This window comes from Rhinolophus hipposideros, assembly GCF_964194185.1.
Source record: "Rhinolophus hipposideros genome assembly, chromosome: 10".
Taxonomy (NCBI): Eukaryota; Metazoa; Chordata; class Mammalia; order Chiroptera; family Rhinolophidae; genus Rhinolophus; species Rhinolophus hipposideros.
Window position 1 is genome coordinate 5597119 of NC_138056.1, and position 17914 is coordinate 5615032.

General features: G+C 54.6%; 1 protein-coding gene across 2 annotated transcripts in view; it reads right to left on the bottom strand.

The window, feature by feature from the left end:
- Positions 1-1531: 1531 nt before the first annotated feature.
- The window catches only part of PACS1 (phosphofurin acidic cluster sorting protein 1), a 118253-nt gene continuing 101870 nt past the window's right edge, over positions 1532-17914 (bottom strand). For both annotated transcript variants that reach the window (XM_081061713.1, XM_081061714.1), the window contains exons 11-24: positions 16130-16210; positions 14424-14539; positions 14098-14233; positions 12794-12898; positions 11967-12073; positions 11172-11326; positions 10949-11059; positions 10104-10206; positions 9607-9649; positions 7409-7451; positions 6978-7113; positions 4636-4862; positions 3099-3218; positions 1532-2981 (exon numbers count right to left, since the gene is read on the bottom strand). In XM_081061713.1, the coding sequence (XP_080917839.1) occupies positions 2866-2981; positions 3099-3218; positions 4636-4862; positions 6978-7113; positions 7409-7451; positions 9607-9649; positions 10104-10206; positions 10949-11059; positions 11172-11326; positions 11967-12073; positions 12794-12898; positions 14098-14233; positions 14424-14539; positions 16130-16210 (1599 nt within the window). In that variant the 3' untranslated portion in view covers positions 1532-2865. The remainder of the gene's footprint in view (positions 2982-3098; positions 3219-4635; positions 4863-6977; positions 7114-7408; positions 7452-9606; positions 9650-10103; positions 10207-10948; positions 11060-11171; positions 11327-11966; positions 12074-12793; positions 12899-14097; positions 14234-14423; positions 14540-16129; positions 16211-17914) is intronic.

Below are 17914 nucleotides of genomic sequence, written 5' to 3' on the forward strand. Positions count from 1 at the left end.
AGAAAGAGCAGCCAGTGAAGTGGGAGAACAGAGGCTGCCCGGGCCAAGTGGAGAAAACCATTCTAGCAGGGAGTATGTACGTCCAACGCTACTGATGCGTCCAACAAGAAAATGGACCCTTGCATTTGGCTCTCCACGTCATCGATGACCTTGGAAAGGGAACTTTTGACAGGATTGTGAGGAAAAAAGCTTGAAGGAGTGGGAGGAAGCGGAGACAGGGAAAGCGAACAACTCTTTGGAAGCATTTCTAAGGGGAGCAGAGACACAGGGTGGGAGTCGGGAGCAGGATCAGGCGAGGTTTTTAACATGGGAGCTATTACTGCGTGTGCGGAAAAGATCTGGTAGAGCCGAGTAAATGCAGGAGTGAAGCCCTGGAGGAGGGAACCTGTGGGTGGGGACCGGGGAGGGCGCTGACAGCTACAGGCAGGACACTCACGCTCTGGAGACAGAAGCAGGTCGGCTGGGAGTTCACGCCTCCTCCTTAACCTCTTCTCCCCATCGCCTGCTCCCTCTTCTGGGCTCTGAGCTGGGACCCAAGTATGCTTGCCCCACACCCCTCCCGCTTGGGACTGCTACCAGCTCCCAGGTCTCCCCAGCCCCTGCCCTGCCAGTGCCCTCCCCCTGCGGGCTCCTGGGAAGGCCTCTGTGGGCATGTTCTCTCCATCCCGAGAACACTCACGTTCTCTCATCACCTCAGACACAATTTGAGGTGTTTCCTGTCAGCGACCAGATTGTACATGTCGTTCTCTACCTAACATGCGATTGCATTCTGGGACACTTTCGTAGCCCTCACTGGACTGACCCCTTGGGAGGCAGCCGGTTAGTTCCATTTTCCAGGCTGAGTTTGCGCAGGGCCATACCCCTGGGTCTCAGAGCCTCCCTCCTTTAGGTCATCTGACCACGGGGCTTGGGGAGCTTGCAGTGACAGCCTGCCCCAAGTGGCCATCCACCCCAGTGGCTGTGTCCTGCAGGATGAGGACGCCAGCCCCCGCACCCCGTGCAAGCCCCCCTCTCTGGCTTCTTCATGGGAGGCGGCTTGGCGTGCAGGCCTGTCCTGGGAGCTTGTGGAGAACCAGGCACCAGGGGCTAGGGCTGTGCCATCTCTAAGGTTAAGGGCGGGCAGGAAAGCCAACTCCGTGATGAACCCCCCAGCAGACGTAGGAGGCCTCAGACCTCACCAACTTCCAGAAACTATGGCAGGACATCAATCAAGTGGGGGGAGAGGAGCCAAGTTCGACTTTTTGATCAGAAGAGTGCCCTTGACATGTCACTGCCTTGGGAGGTGGGATCTGGGGATGGTGAGTCCCAGGGGAAAAATGGGACTTGGGTGTGAAATGGTGTTCTGTTTCTGACCGTTTGCCTCCTCCTGGGCAAGACACTTTCAAGCCTGTGTATCTATAATTAAAAAATGGGAATTTGCTTCTTTCCAGCCAGTTCCTTGTTGGTTTGGAGCAGAGTTGGCTGCATTGTGCACAGGGGCGGGGGAGGACAGACCCTGCGTCACAGTGAGGCACAGAAACCTGAGGCTTGCTAGTTGGTAAGAAATCACCAGTTTATTGAATGAAAAATCCAGCATCCACTCAGCCCCTGCCACTCCACCCCTCCGTCCTGCCAGGAGGGTAGCAAAGCCCGGGAGATGCTCTGGACAGCAGCGCTGGGCCGTGGCTAAGAACTGGGAGTTTGGGGGAGCTATGGAGAATGAGAAAGACACTTTTCAGAATGAAGTTCTGTGCAAAAACTTCTAGAAGGGGTGAGGGAGCAACGGTCAAGTTCTGGAGGTGCCAGAGAGGGAAGGAGGGCTGTGGCTGGGACTGTGACCCAGTGCGCTCAGCCTCTCCTGAGAAGGCAGATGGTCGAGGCTGAGGAGGGAAGGGCTGAGACCTCCGAGGCGAGTCTGTGGCAAGAGGGAAGGAATGGAGCCTGCTGGAGACCAGACTGGGAGGATGGGGTCTCTGCCCAGACCAGGGGCCTAGGACAGAGCAGGGGAAGAGCAGATCAAGGGAAGGGAGGCAAATGGGCATGGGTGGGAACAGGGAGGAGAAGGGGCTGGGGGGCCAGACAATACACTGGTGGAGGTCTGTCTCCCATCTCCCCAGAATCCAGAGTTTTAGGAAGAGACAGAGCTGTGCTGGGTGGAGGGATGGGAGGAAGAGGGAGGAGAATCATCAACAAGGGGGAGCCACAAGGACATGGACCGAGAGACTGGCTGTGCAGAGAACCAATGAAACGCTGAGGACACACGCAACATCTACAGGGGACCTGGCGGTGGTGAGGATGTGGAGGTGGTGCGTGGGAGAGGCCAGGAAGGGCCCTCCATCACAGAAATACACTGCCCTAGGGTGGGGGAAGGGTGGGAGAGGCCCTGGGACTGCGGAAGGGAGGGGTCCCATGGGCTCAGGCTGGGACATGTCCATCCAGCAGCTGGGCTGTAAAAACGGAAGGGGGAGGGCTAGACTCCTCGCTGTGGGCCAGGATTCCAGGTTTCCTATTTCCAGGAAGGGAACTGGTGCCATGGTGCCAAGGTGCCACGTGGGGAGAGTTTGGAAGTCAGGGGAAGGAAAGACCGGAGGACTCAATTCCAGGGACTGGTGCCAGAAGGCAAAATCAACATGCCTCAGGCCTGGAGCAGGAGGGAGGGGAGGAAAGGGAGAGGAGGAGGAGGGGGCTGCCCAGGGGCGACTGAGCAGTGGGGCAGAGGGGGGGCAGTGACCCCAGCGGCAGTGTCCTTCAGGACCGGGCAAGGGAGATGTAGGCCCCAGGGCCAGGAAAGGGGGTGCTGGGCCCAGGCCTGCTGGCCTCCCCCTGCCCGCAGGCGGCGAGGCTGGTGGCAGTGCCAGGTGGGAGAGTGGCCAGAAGACAGTGCCCTCAGGTGGTCTTGCTGCCACTGAACAGTCCCACTGGAAAGTGCTTGACATGGGTGGGCCACTGGGCCGCCAGCTGGAAGAACTTGATGTCACTCCACTCGACTCCGTCAATGGACACTGGGGAGACGGGACAGGGAGGGCGTGACCAGGACTGCGAAGGCCATCTTCCCAGGGTTCCTGCGGGGCTCGGCCTCCCTGCCCCCTAGAGCCGCCCCCTCCCGCCCATGTGCACACCTCTCAGCATGGTCTGCTGCTGCTTGGCAGAGCAGATGAGGCGGCTGATGCCTTCAATGACTTGGCTCTTAGAATCCACCTCCTTTTCTCGAGGTTTCTTGCTCAGGAAGATGGTGGGAACTAGAAAGCAAGCAGGAGGCCCATCTGTCACAGCCCCTGGTAGTGCAGCCACCTTCTCCTCCCCCACCCCGGCGCCCCCTTCCTCTGTGAAGGGGGGTGATGTGCAGAAAGCACCCCTTCCTGCCTGACCCCCAGGATCTCCATGTTCCTGCCCTGTCCCAGCACAGGTCCCCCACCCCCCCAGGCCCCGAGATCTCCATCTGTGGAACGAAGACCTGGGGCCAGATGGTCTCTTAAGTCCCTTCCAGCTCGAATGTTCCAGGCAGCCGGTGGGACACCGGCAGCGTGTAGGGCTGTGCCTGCGGCGCTGGGAGGGAGGCTGAGCAGCAGTGTTTGTACCAGCGCTGCCTGGGGAGGCGCTCCCTGTTCCACTCCCACTTGGGAAGTGGCAAGAACAGGAGGGCACCACCCTCGGCCAGTCTCTGGGGCACTTGCAGGTTTTGGCTGCAGGCCTGGCACAGCCCCTGCCCCCGCTCTGTGAGCAGAGGCATGACAGAGAGCACCCCTGCTGCTCTGGGAGCACCGCCAGAGAGGGAGGCTCCAGCAGTTACAGGAAGTCCCCTTCCTGACAGCTGGGGAGGTAGGGCCGCTGGGAGGGCCCTCGGTCACAGATCTGCAGGTTTGCAACCCAAAGTGACAGCAGCAAGCACTGCCCCAGCACTGGCCTGCTTGTGGGGACTCCGGCCCCACTCTCCCAGAGCACAGGACCCAGAGCCACCCCAATTCAACCTCTGTACCTTAAGCCACCCCTCTGATCTGGAATGGGCTGTATTCCCCTTAATTTTTTTTTTTTAAATTGAGGAATACTGGGGAACAGTGTGTTTCTCCAGGACCCATCAGTTGTCCTTCAATCTAGTTGTGGAGGGCGCAGCTCAGCTCCAAGTCCAGTCACCGTTTTCAGCCTTTAGTTGCAGGGGGCGCAGCCCACCATCCCATGCGGGACTTGAACCAGCAACCTTGTTGTTGAGAGCTCGCGCTCTAACCACCTGAGCCATTGGGACGGCCCTCCCCTTAATTCTTAAAACACAACTGTGCCCTTTTGCTCATGAAGGCTCGAGGGGCCTCCAGGGCTGGGTGTGGACGTGCTGCTCCATGGGGCTGTGGCCTGGAGTCCCCGAGGGCCGTGACCAGAGAGGCTCCCTTCCTTTTGGCAGCACTATCTGCCTTGGTCCCGGAGGTGCGGACGCTCAGCAGGCAGGGACCAGTGACACAGCGGGAACCTCGGTTTCCTGTTACAAAAGGAATGGCCTCGTCCCGTAGGGTGAGGCAGGACCCCGCGAGCCCCAGGCTGGACGCCAGATACTCGCACTGCTTAACCCTCATCCAAGAGCCCCCAGAAGCAGATTCCATCCTAAACCCCTAGAGGAGAGCGGGTGTCTGGTGGCCCTGATGGCCCCTGGCCTCAGACGTCACTAACCTTTTTTGTTCTTCTCTTTGGTGACCACAGTCATAGCCATGGTGCCGGAAAGCTGGGCCTCCCCACCATGGGGCAGGCGGGAAACCTGAACTGAGCGGAAGACGCTCTTGAGGGTGTTCTTGGAGCTGGCGTCTCTCTTGTCACCTTCCCTCCTCCGCTCCCCAGGGTGGCCCAGCCAGTAGTCCACCTGGAGTCCAATCACGTCGCCATATGGACTGTTGGGGCTCCTGGGGAAGGGGAACAGTATGGAGGGTAGACTCTGCCCTCAGTTCCCAACTACATGAGCAGATGGAGGGGGGTGGAATGGGGACCCCAGGCTCTGGGAAGGGTGAGAGGAGGCAGCCGGCTAAGTGGCTCCAGGGTCCCTTTAGCCTCACAGAACTGGTTCATGTAGGACTGAGAGTTCATGAGGACAAAGCCAGGTGAGGGCAAAGACACGAATCACAGTGAGGGAACCAAACCGAAGACACAGGGGACGGGGCAAACAGACAGGAAGCTTTCCGAAGGAAGAAAGTGCGCGCACACACGCGCACACACACACACACACACACACACACACACACACACACACGCGCGCGCGCGCGCGCGCGCGCGCGCACGCGGGCACTCCCCCACACACCCATCACACAGAGCCTGGCAGAACAGCCAGGGGCGGGGAGAGTAAGTGGGGCAGAGGCGGCGACTCAAGCAGCAGCCCCGGGAGACCTGATGGAGCTGACCTGCGGCTTCTCTGGTTTATGGCACTTCTAGCTCTGGGATAATTTTAGCTCCAAGGGGAGAAAGAGCTGATGTGCTCTTGAAAGGAGGCGTCAGACACAATAGGTACGGAGGCTACAAAAGTCACCTGACATTTCTCTTTCTGCCTGGTTTCAGCGGTTCCGTGAAATATAAGCTTAAATGGGCTAGGAAAGGAGGTCGAGGTAAAGGCTGGTCCCCAGGGCCCCCAGGAAGCCTGGAACCCGAGGGCACTGGGGCTACAGATGGCTGTGTGGGACTTCCTCCTTTTCCTGCACGGCCCTTCGAGAAGGGAAATGAAAGGGGGAGAGAGGGCGGGGAGGACAGAGATTGGGATTCGAGCTCCAAAGCAGGCTTCTCATGACCCAAGAACACTTCATATATTTCAGGGACCATGACAATGTCACTGGTGGTTCTGGAAAAGCCGCTGGCCAGGACCTGCCCTCTCTGTTCTACAAGGACAATCATCAGAGGAAACAGAACGAGGTGAAGGCAGCAGAAGGGAAAACGGAAGGGGGAGGGGTGGGAGCTCCTTTCTGTGGGACCGCTGCCTTCAGAGGGGCCTCCCTGACTACCTGATCGGAACTTCGGATACTTCAGATCCTAAAGAAAGTCCCTCCCCTCCACAGCCACCCCCTCTGCTTTTCACAGCGTCTCCCGCAATCTACAGTCTGAATTTCTGTGTTGTTTAAGCCCAGCTGGGGCCAGGAGCCTGAGCTCCAGGACAGGGTACCGCCTGTCTCATTCGTGGTGACAGCTCCACGGCGCTGGAGGACAGACTGGACGCGTGAGAGAGGGCAGCAGTCCCCCGTGTCAGCATCAACACACACGCCCTGACTTACGTCTCACAGCAAAACCATGACCGGCTATTTCACTTCGACTTGCAGAGTTGAAAAGGAAGCTTACTAACTTGTCCGAGGGACCTTCTCCTGGCCCATCTGTGCACTGCCTTGTAAATCCAGTTTTAGCAAGCGCCTCCCCCCATATCTGACACCCTGGGTGTGTGATCAGGTTTCTCACCCCCACTCCCAGGATGTCTGGTACCCTGGCCTGCCTCAGTTTAGCCAGGATCCCCTATTCCCCATTTCCTCTTAGTAATTTTCCACCCACTGACCCCACACTGCTCCTTGGCTAGAAACCCCCATTTGTTTGTGCTGTATTTGGAGTTGAGCCCCGTCTCTCTCCCCCACTGCAAAATCCCATCACAGTGGTCCCTATACCTGACGTTCTAATCCCCGCCTTAGGTAAAGTCTCCCTTTCTGTGCTTTCACCAGTGTCACTGACGGAAACAGGACCACAGCTCTAACCCACGTGTGTCTGACTCCCCCGCCCACACTTTCTACCACGCTGGGCAGCCCCACAAAACATGCACACAGCACTTTACAGGCTACCAAGGGCCACACCTCTGAGAGACAGACAAGGCTGACAGAGCTGTTCGATGACTTGCCTGGCTAGTGACCTAAGTCTCTGAATTCTCACTCCGGTGTTCTCACCACCGTCCTACCCTGTAACCTCAGTGTGCTGTCGCTGCCTCGTGATGCTGCAGACAGCGGGGCAGTCAGGCAGGCCCTGGGCCCTGATGGACAGACGGACAGTGAGAGCCTTACCCCACAACAGCAAGGGCACTGCTCATGGATGGGGAGGAAGGAGGGGTGGCCGTGGCATCTCGACTCAGGCCCGAGCTGGAGGGCGGTGAGGTGGAGGGCACAGTAAGGCTGACCACAGGTGAGTCGTCCCCATCGCCTGTCAGAGGACAAACACGGTTGGCCAGAGGAAGCCACTCCTGACCCACTGGTGACAAGGAGCACAAGTGCCCGCGCCTGTCTCAGTGGCAGCCTGTACTTCTTTGGGCCTTAGATGCCTGCCCACTGCTTCACTTGGGCAGTGAGGGTGCCCCCAGTTTTCCTGCTCAAACTCAGAATTAACCTAGGACACCCAAAGTCTTCACCGTCTAGCCTGCTGGACTGGAGAGGAGGCCAGGAAGGCACCACCCTCCCTCTAGAGGGGCCCCACAGGAAGCCTGTAGCAGAAGTCTCACCTGTAGCAGAAGGAGAGTCTTCAACCAGACCCACCTTCACCACCTGGAAGGAAAGAAGAGACACTGCATTAGGTCCTCTTACCAAAGCTGCACATGTTCTGATCCAACCGGAAGCAGATAGCTGGGGGGGTGGGGGTGGACAAGGGCCATTACGATCCATTATCTGAGTGGAGGCTTTTAAATTCTTTGCGAATCCAGAGCAGCCCAGATCTTTAAGAGACGTGAAAAACCCAGTTCCAAAAAATGAGCTGGGGTACAAGAGACCTTGTGGCTCTTCCCTAGGGATGCAGGTAAGGCCATCTGGAAGGCAGGAACCATTTCCATAGCCTGATCTCCTGTCTTCTAAGATCTCAAGGGTAGGGCCATCTTCCCATGTCAGAGAGAGAAATAAAGAACATTGAGAAAGCCAGGGGGTATGGGCGTACTGGGAGGAGCTTTCCGCACGCCTGCTTGTTGCACCAAGCTAAGGGGACATGCAGCCGTGTTGATACCTGCTCCCTCCTTTCCAGACTTCCTGGAATCTGGAGGGATACCAGTCAGGAGGGGTCCCAGGCACACCACCCCCCAAGGTAGTGGTGATGATTCCAAAGAATTTTAGATGCCTCATAGGGAATTCTGGGAAGGATAGAGGGTGCCCTCCAGTGGCCAGCAAAGAGTCCAGCTAGAGAGACTGAATGTCACAGCTGTGGCTTGAAGCGCCAGGTGAACTGACAGGACCCAGGACCACCACCCGGCAGAGGCAAGGCAGAGCTGGGAGGTCACGGAAGGTGGACCCTGGGGAGTGGTGTGAAATGGAGAGCATGCGTAGATGGTCTTCGCAAGGCTGGCTGCTCAGAACACAATGCTCCTATTCACTGAAATTTGTCTCCAATTTTCTCCGCATCCTATTTTAATCCCGGAAAGTAACACATTAACACTCTGAGCTTCCTGGATACGACGACTCCCCTTGTTCCCCTAACGTTGCATGAGGCTGCAAGCTCCTTTGTTTATTGAACTTAAAAATTTTTTATGCCTCTCTCTTAGCTGTGAGGCCAGAGTGGGCAGCAATCCACAGCTCTATGACGAGATGAAGCAGACCCCCACCCAGGCTACAGGCCACAGTCTGGGGCACCCAACACGGCTATGGGAGAAGCCCTAGTGGCTAACGGGAAATGACTGGACAAGCCAGACCCCCCGGGAGGCTTTGCAAGGTACACAAGAGAAGGGGCAAGTGAATTTCCCCAGGCTCGGGCATCTCTCAAAGATCACTCTAGACATCCAGAATCTGGGACAAGGCGCTGGGCCCCTCCCCTGCACATACCCTGTCCCCCGGGAGCTGGGAAGGGTCCTTAAGGAGATTATAGGAAAAGATTCAAGCTGATCTGGAAGGACAATTTGATCATCTCATACATGGAAATCTGAGTTTCAGCCAAACTTCTGTGGGGTGGTCTGGCCCAGGCAGGGAGTCAGATCTTCTCCCTTAGGGCTCCCTCTCTTGGTTTGTCTGTCTTGTGGCCCAGCCACCGCCAAATGAAACAAAGACCAGTACCACCTGACACCAAAGATATCCATGAGGTATCCCCTTCATTTTCCAAATCCACTAGTATAGTGATTCTCCCTTGACTGAATAAAAAGGGAAAGAAAAAACCCTTATTCTCAGTGGTCTATCTGCCCCTGAAGACAAAAACAACCTATTTCTTGCATTTATCTCCAGACTGTCACCTATCATTATTTCTGAGGAGCTTTCTTTTCCCTGGAGCCTGCAGAAGCTGTGCTCTGGACATCACTCCCAAGGCCAAGGCACAGGTTCAAGGCCTGGTGTAACAGATAGGAGAAACCAGTGATGACGTGGGGATGGGCCATGATTTGGGAAAGGAGGACACTAAAAGGAACAGTATATGTCCTCGCTCAGCAGTTCTCCACCTCAGTGCTACTAACATTTGGGGCCGGATCCTTCTTGGGGAGAGTGGGGGGTGAGCATCCCGCATATGGCAGGATGTTTAGCAGCTTCTCTGGTCTCTACCCACTAGATGCCAGTAGCACCACCACTCCCAGCTGTGACAACCAAAAGTGTCTCCAGACATTGCCAGATGTCCCCTGGGGAAGACTCGCCTCCAGATGAGAAACACTGTCTAGATTAATCTTTTATGCGTGTGCGGGGAGGATAGGAAGGCCGGGAGAATGGCTGCGGCACAGGGAAGAGGGGAGTCAGTACTCACGCCAATGAAGGGGATAAACTTCTGATATGAGTCTTCATCAGGGCTGTTGGAAGAGACAGGAAAGCTTTACAGTCAGTAGGTGAGGCCATGTGGACAGCTGGGGACATAAGCTTTTCATGTTTTTTGTGGCTTTAAGGGAGTCCTGACACTAAACATCATCTTTCCATCACATTTCGGGGAGGCATGAGGAGCCACAAAATAGAGGAAAAGGACTGGATTCTGCATAGTGCACCCCTGGCTCCCATGTCTGAACCCCAGTCCCTGGGATGGGCTTCTCTGTACTGAGGGCGCCCAGGCGGATGTGGAGGCCCAGGGCAAGGGTGGGAGGGCCTTGATGGTAGGCAGTAAACATACTGCCTTTCTCTGTCTCCCACATTCTCCTGGGTCTCCACACAGGTAAACAGGGTAAGAAGGAAAATGTGGAAAAGCAAAGAACACTCGAGACTGACCCAGGCCACCCCACCTAGTTTTAAGAAATCCCCCCAAATCAAACTCACAACTTATGCCTGCAGGTCAGCATGGCTTCGGCCACAGGAAGCTGGTGTGTCACGCCTGCCCCATTGACATATTGCATCACGCGCCCCACCACGTCCAGTTGCTCTATAGAGAAGCCAGGAAGTGCCAGCTGATTGAGTTCAGCAGGCAAACCCGACAACCTGCTGAGAGAGCTCCCTTCTTGAGACCCACCGGAGACTTATGAGTGGAGGCAGAGAGAAGGCTTGAAAGAGCTGTTGGTTTTGAATCTGCGCATCATGAACCAAAGCGCCGTCCCTGTCAATCATCTTTGGCAGTTCCTCACAGCCCTGCTCATTCCCGGGCCAGCCATGCCCCGGCCTCTGTCCTTGCTCACACCAACCTCAGAACGTGGGGGGACCCCCCAGTCCACCAATCTGTGCCCATCACTTCCTTCAAGGAGTGAGGAAGCACTTACCAGCCCTCAGCCCCGCTCCAATCCCCGCCACGAACACCGTATTTCAGGAGGACACGGCCGCTGTAGTGTTACTCGTCATCAAAAGATCCCTTAAGAACTAGTCTCTGCTTCTGTACAACCAGGTTAGTTCTGTACAACCAGGTGTTTCCTCCCCGACCCCCCTCAGGGCCCTCCTTATCTCTAGATGGACAGGAGCAGAGCCAACAGCAGAGACCAAAAGCACCCAGAGTGGAAGGAAGGGCGGCTTACCGGGCCTCCTCTTAAGAAATACTGAAAGCGTGAACATGCGAAGGGCCGGGGAGTTGGAGCCTCAGGGAGGACGAGCAGCACGCTCCCCTGGGCCCCTCTGTCGGCCAGGACCGGCTCTCCACGAACCACATGGCATCTCCATCTCTTCTAAGGGGTCATTACCTGACACTGGGGGCTCCGAGCGACTGAACAGTTCTCTCCATCCAGAATCAAGGAAGGTGCTGCTGTATCTACTGTCGACCGAGCCCAAGTATTTGGCCACAGGGTGAGAACCTGGTAGGTGGAAACCAGAGAAGGTGAACTGGTTAGGGGATGGAGTGACAGCCCCTCCTGAGGACCCCCACCCCCCACCCCCGCTTTAGGACTGGGACCTGCGCATCCTCACCGAGGGGGATGATGAGAAAGCGCATGTAGCCAAGCCAGTCGGAGGTCTTGCTGGCCAGCGACTTGACGAAGAACCGGAGGATGGAGCTCAGGTACGTCTGGCTGCCCAGCGCCGCCACCTTCACCGGCCTCGGCATGGAGGAGTTGCAGTTGCAGCTGGGGAGCAAGGGGACAGTCACAACCACTCAGAGGAAGGCCCCAGTCTCAGGCTTGACTTGATCTCAACAATGCACAGGGGAGAAGCAAACTCATAAAATACCAGAGAGAGAGAGAGGAATAAACCACATTGCTCTTGTATGAGGAGAGAAGGCAGGTCACTGTCGAGGAGGAAGACAGAACTGGCCAAGGCTAACGGGGAGACAACTCTGCAGTGCCGCAGGGCTCAGTGGAGGGCGTGAGTCTGGGTTCCCGCAGTCCCCCCCACCCCGCCCCTCAGGGAGGTCCTGGGAGCGGAAGCCCTGACACTGGGTGTCAAATGGCACGGTACAGCAGAGGGACGGCAGTAAAAGGCCTTTGTCAAACCCTGGGTCCTCTCTGCCTGGCCTTCTTCATCATGGGTTTAAGAAGAGGATGAGGCAGGAGCCAGGCAGGGAGACAGGGAGGTGGCATTTCTCACACCCTGATCGTCTGGGGCCAACAGCGACATCAGAGCACCACGGCCTGCCACTGCCCGACCATGCACTGACCATGGAACCTTGGTCTGCTGAGGCCAGGATGTCCTGTGACCGCTTGGAAGTCAGGGTGGGAGGACGAGCTCAGAGGAACCCCAAAGGCAGGAGAGAGGCAGAGCCCTTACTAGCGCTGGATGCGGGTGAGCAGGGCGGACAGCACGGCCTGGACCTCCACGGTGGAGCAGGTGCACACGACAGGCTTCCGCTGGTCCTGGAGCAACTCCGCCACATACTGGGGGCAGCGAGGCAAGGGGGGACAGAGGTGAGGCCTTGAGGCAGGGACACTGCTCTCCCATGAACGCCACGATGGCAGGCAGGGCCCAGAGCAAGCTGCAGGGTCCTTCCGCTGTCCTCAGACCACAGCTGGGCAAAGAAGGTCAGGTTTCCAGCTGTCAGTGAGGAGAAGGTGGGGCGAGACCCCATGGAGCCGTGCTTCCTGGGAAATGCAGGAAGGCTGAGGAACCTTTCGATTCTCACATCGCCTCTGCAGCCCACGGTGCAGAAGAGGGATTCTGGCACCAGGGTCCAACTGGGGGGACAGCGGTGAGTGGGAGCAGGTGGGGGTTGCACTGCCCCTTCTGAGCTACTGTCATGGAAACCACAGGCAGCTGCTGGCTTTTATAGCACTCCACTTCTCAAGGTACCATCCTTCCATGACACTGCCTGACACACATCATCACCCCGGAAGGGAGGTAGGGCAGCTGATACTGTTGCTGTTTTACAGATGAGAAAATTGAGGTCGAGAAAGTCAGTGACTTAAGATCCCATAGGCTGGAAAATGACAGAACTGGGACTAGAGCCAGGCTATGGGCTTAATTCAGGGTAGGAGGGGCCTGAGGTATCGAATCATTCTCTTCTCTCTCCATGCCCTGCCTCTCAATCACCCACCTGGGTGTCTCCTGCTCTCCAGAATGTCTCCTCCTCCCCAGCCCTGCAGTCTTTCATGCTTTACCTGGCCCTGCCAATCAGTGGTGTTCACAAGGATGACATTTTCTGGGAGGGCTGCATCTGACACCAGGATCTGATTCAGTTGGTCATATACCACCTTTCTTGGAATCTGCAGGGACAAAAAAGCATATGTTAGGCAGTTCCCAGGGAACTTGAAGGTGGGGCTGGATGGACTAGTAGCTAGAGAATTCCCGGAGAAAAGGTATTCGGAGAGATAGTGGGAATTGGTGGAGGAGACCCAGTATCCCACTGGCCAGGCCAAAATGGAAAGGGGGAGGACGAAGACTAAGCAGAGAGGGTCCTGGGAGAACACCCCCCCACACCGGGCAGGAGTCCTGAGAGGGTGGGCAGACACAGGCGGAGACACATCCCAGGAAGGGTAATGAGGCAGGGGCAGTGGAGAGGCAGCATGCAAGGACCAGGAGGGGAGGAGGGAGGGAAAGGGGAGGCGAGCAGGTGCTCACAGGAACCAAAGAAAACGAGGGCAATGGGGAGAGAACTAATGAGAGTGGAAGGCGCTGTGGGGAGGCCCTGCTGTCACAAGGCAGGAAGGCATTCCAGGAACAGTGATTAACAAGAAGGACAATGCCTCGCCCCGGGCACTGGGCTATTCTAGTCTCTGGTTCATTTCCACCTAGGTAATAGCGTCAAACTCAGGAAGCCACACTGACACAAACTTTCCTCCCAACAAATAATATTTATCAGGTAAAAGAACAGGCTTGCTGTTAACTCTAGAAGAACAGCAGCTGTGTGAGGTGTGTCAGTTCAGAGAAAGCCCTTCCCCTAACCCCTGGTACCAACGGCCTTGAAAAAGAAACCACAGTCCCCAAAATCCAGTTTCTTTTGTGCTTCTGTTCCAACCCACTGCCTTAGGTCTTTCAATCAAATATTTTATAACTGTTGGTAAAATCAGACTAATGGGGCCACAGCAGTACGAAGGTGGCTGATATCAGTGAGTCTCTGAGGGCTGCCGTCCTCTATAACCACTCAGTCACCATACAATCTACAGACTAATGGAGGATGGAGGCAGAGGGGGCAGAACAAACCAGAAAGTGTGAACTGCCACTTGGGGCTGATGGCAGGCTGGGACAACGCTGGCACTTCGTCCTCCCCCGCTGCCCACAAATCAGGCCCAAAGCCAACTGCACACTAGTAGTAAATAACAAGCATGCTAGACTTTTCTATTTAGGTCTGCTTTCAAGCCTGTCACTAGAGCACTTCACAGTGGTCCTGCTCTCCTCTCACCTAACTACCTGCCCGAGGAAGACGGCCAAACACACAGGGAGGTCCAGGCATGCTCAGAAGTACCTGTGTGCTGTGGCCCAGATCCGGGGACCGCTCGCTGTCGGAGCTGTTGGTCCTCTCGCTCAAGGGCTTGGAGAGTTGCCGCTCCTTCAGGGGAGTGCTGCGCTTCTGCCGGGGCGTGTGCACCCCATCCATTTTGCTGCCAGACATGTACGAAGGAGGTGGTGAGACAGCCCCTCTGACCCCAAGACGGCCAACCCACTCGACCCAGGGCCACAAGTCTCTGCTAAGTCTGGTTGCAGCCCTGTACCATCTGCCGGCTTCCTTCATTCAACCCGCCCCTCCTCTCCCCACCTCCGTTTTTTGGAGTTTCTTCCTGTCCTCAGTACCTGGGTGAGGCAGAGCCTTGGAGATCCATTTTGCTGGACTTCATGGGAGTTTTGACTTTCTCTGGCACAACCAGACTTGTGCTCCCATCTCCAAACATGTCCTGATCAGTGATCTCCTGCCATGGAGGAAAGGAAGAAGCGAGCGTTGCTGCTCACTCAGCGCCACCAGGAGCCTGGTGGAGTCCCGCCAGGGCCCGTCACCGCCATGAGGACAGTCAGTCATTCCCTCTCTTTTCCTATAGCTCCCACCTCACTCGGCGAGGACACCGTTACTGTTTTACTGAATTGAGTTTACCCACTTTGCTGAGCACTGTCTCTTGCTACTGTGTTTCCCCGAAAATAAGACCTAGCCGGACAATCAGCTCTAATGCGTCTTTTGGAGCAAAAATTAATATAAGATCGTCTTATTTTACTGTAATATAAAACCAGGTCTTACATAATATAATATACAGTAAGACCGGGTATAATATAATGTAATATAATATAATGTAACATAATATAATATAATACCGGATATAATATAATATAATGTAATACCGGGTCTTATATTAGTTTTTGTTCCAAAAGACGCATTAGAGCTGACTGTCCGGCTAGGTCTTATTTTCGGGGAAACACACTATTCAGTCTGTCTTCTACATTTATGAACATTTGCAACACACACACCTGAACTGACAATCCAGCTTCTCTACGTGGGAAGGAGAGAGTTTTCATGAGGAAGTAACATGACTGAATTTAATTTTGAAACGCCCACTGTGCAGTATGGACCAAAGTGGGCCAAGAGTGACAGCTGGGTTACTCAGATTACCAGTGAACTACAAAGCGCAAGCTGTACAGTAAGTTTGGAATTACTCTTGAACCAAGCCTAAGGTTTGGTCATGCACCAGAGCTTTAATGCAGCATTATTATATATAGGAAACACAAGCCTAAAATAATTTTCTTGGATTCCACTCAACTACCAGGTCTCACTGTGAGGCTGGTGCACAGCACCCCCCGACGGTATTCAGGAACGTTCTCTGCTCCCTCCCTCCCTCCCTCCCTCTCTCCCTCCTTTCAGTCCCAGCTCAGAAGTCCTGCCTGCAGTCAGAATCTCTCCGTCCCTGCCTGTGCCTCTATAGGGGGTGTGCACAGGTTAGCTTGCCTCCTGGAGGGTGCCATCTTGATGGCAGAGACCTTGTGTTCTCATCTTTGCACCTTTAGTGCACAGTATGTGTACATGGAACTCAATGGAATTAAATCGTACACCCCAGCCAGTTCACTCCCAGTCACTAGGGCTTGGCCTGCTCTCCTGGGCGGTTCCAGCATCTCTTAGAGGAAGGAGCTGACCAGTAATCCCTCAGAGATGTACTGTTGTAGCTGTTTGGCCATTGTAAGAGCAACAAGGGACGAAGGGATGGTTTTTTAGGTGCAGATACTGGTCATCATCTCTCAGAAGTAAATGAGGGTGACAGATAGTGAGAAATTATCCAATTAGCATTTGATCAACTCTAATCAAAGAGCAGAATGGGGACATTTCTGGTTGGCTAATTTGGGGAATAACCAGCATAGTACATTCCATGGGTAAGGATTTTAGGAGAAAGAACACAGGACATTCACAAGTCCACAAATGTGGCAAAATTTGCAGGGTGGTCCTGAGGGTTTTTGTCTTTATTTCTAAAGGTACAAAAATTACTTTAAACAGCTAAACCAGGAGACCGAACCATACATACCAGAGTGTCTGTTTCAGTCAAGCTGTCATCTTGGTTTTTAATCCAAGCAGATTTGACTTTTTCTAGAGCAGCCAATTCCATCTGCAAACATTATAATAATCAGTCATCAACAATCCAAATAACTACCATTAACTTGTTTTCTAGGTCCCTAAGAAACTTAAGATACTTTCACTTAATCTGAAGACCTAATACAATCTTTGGGATTTTCATTTTATAAGGAGGTTATTTTTGTGAAAATGAAGCATCAGAGGGGTCAGTTATTTTTATAATCATTAAATCACTAACACAGTGAGATGAGAACCCAGAAATTCTGACAGATGTCACTAGGGAAGAGAAGCTCCAAGGTTACAGGGCTTTGCTATGGACTCGGTAAAGCCCTTTGCCCAGGAGGGACATTTGGGGCCTCTTCTGCTTGTCAGAAGTTGCTGAGAAGAAGGGATTTTACAGTTCAGGTTTTTGATTTTGAGATTAAAGACATCCATGGTAGCCTAATGCTTTTTGCTTGGTAGAAACACCTAGAGAACCCTCAAACAGAATGTACTTAGCAAAAAAACCCAATGTTAAGCAATTCAAGTGTGAATTAATTCTCCCTTTGTCCCCAACTCTTACTAGCATTTCTCATAAATATTAAAAATTTATTTTGCAAATACAGATACATCCTTAGATGTTTCTTATTTGCTAACGTTGCTTCTGGCTGTGGTGATACCAACGTCAAAGTCATGAGCAGCTGAGGATTGTGGGATTTAGATACGGGGATGGTAGTGGCCTCAGTGAATCTCTTTGGTTCTTGTGGGGAACCAGGAAGTCAGAAAAGATCACGGATATCCCATTTCCTCCTAATCCCTCAAAGTCCTTCCTCTGAGTAAATTAAATAGCACTGAGAACTATCAAGCTAGTAAGTTCAAGGGGTCACCTGGCAGACTAATGCACAAGGGTCCCTGTGTCATACTGTAAAGCAGGGCTTCTCCATCTGCGCACCATTGACATTTGGGGCCGACCCTTCTGTGCCGTGGGGGGGGCGGTCCTGTGCGCTGCAGGACGTCTGGGGGCATGCCTGGCCTCTGCCTGGTACATGCCAGTAGCAGACCCCTGTCCCTGCCCCACCTCTCCCTGTGACAGCCCACAACGCCTGCAGTCGTTGCCAATGCTCCTTGGGAAGAAAAAGCCATCCCTGGGTGAGAACTCTGCTCTAACACATGTGCAAGCTTAACCCAACACACCTGAACCAGACCTTGGGAGCCCAGATTGGGATGGTTTGGCTCAGAACCACGCCCAACAGGCCGCCCCCAGACTGCACAGCTAGTTCATTAACACGTTGTCGACGTGAATAACCACTGTTAACAGAGTCTAGAATCACGGGGACGTCCTGGTCGGACTTCAGACTGAAGAGGATTTCACCCCATTCGGGATCATCTCGATTATGACAAATGAATTGGGGCGGCAACACCACTAAGCTGGAAGCTTTCAAAGCAGCATGTCCTGCAGTCAAGTCTCTGGCAGCTATGAGTTTCCACGGCAAAGCTGCACCAGCTGACGAGACCTTTAACCGGGATGGGGTCGGAGGGTGCCTGTCGGCCATGTACTGACTCTTCTGGAGGTTCCCGACAACCCCACTCAGAGCAAACTCCGCTTCTCCAAGTCTATTCCTGCTCCTAGAAATACTCAGGGCTGTCCTCACGGCAGGAACCTGGGACACCTGCAGTGCAGTAGCCGTGTCTGTCTAACTGTGTGGCACTGGAGGCAGATGCCAGCAGTCTGTAGCACTGTGCCTGTGGGGCGACGCTG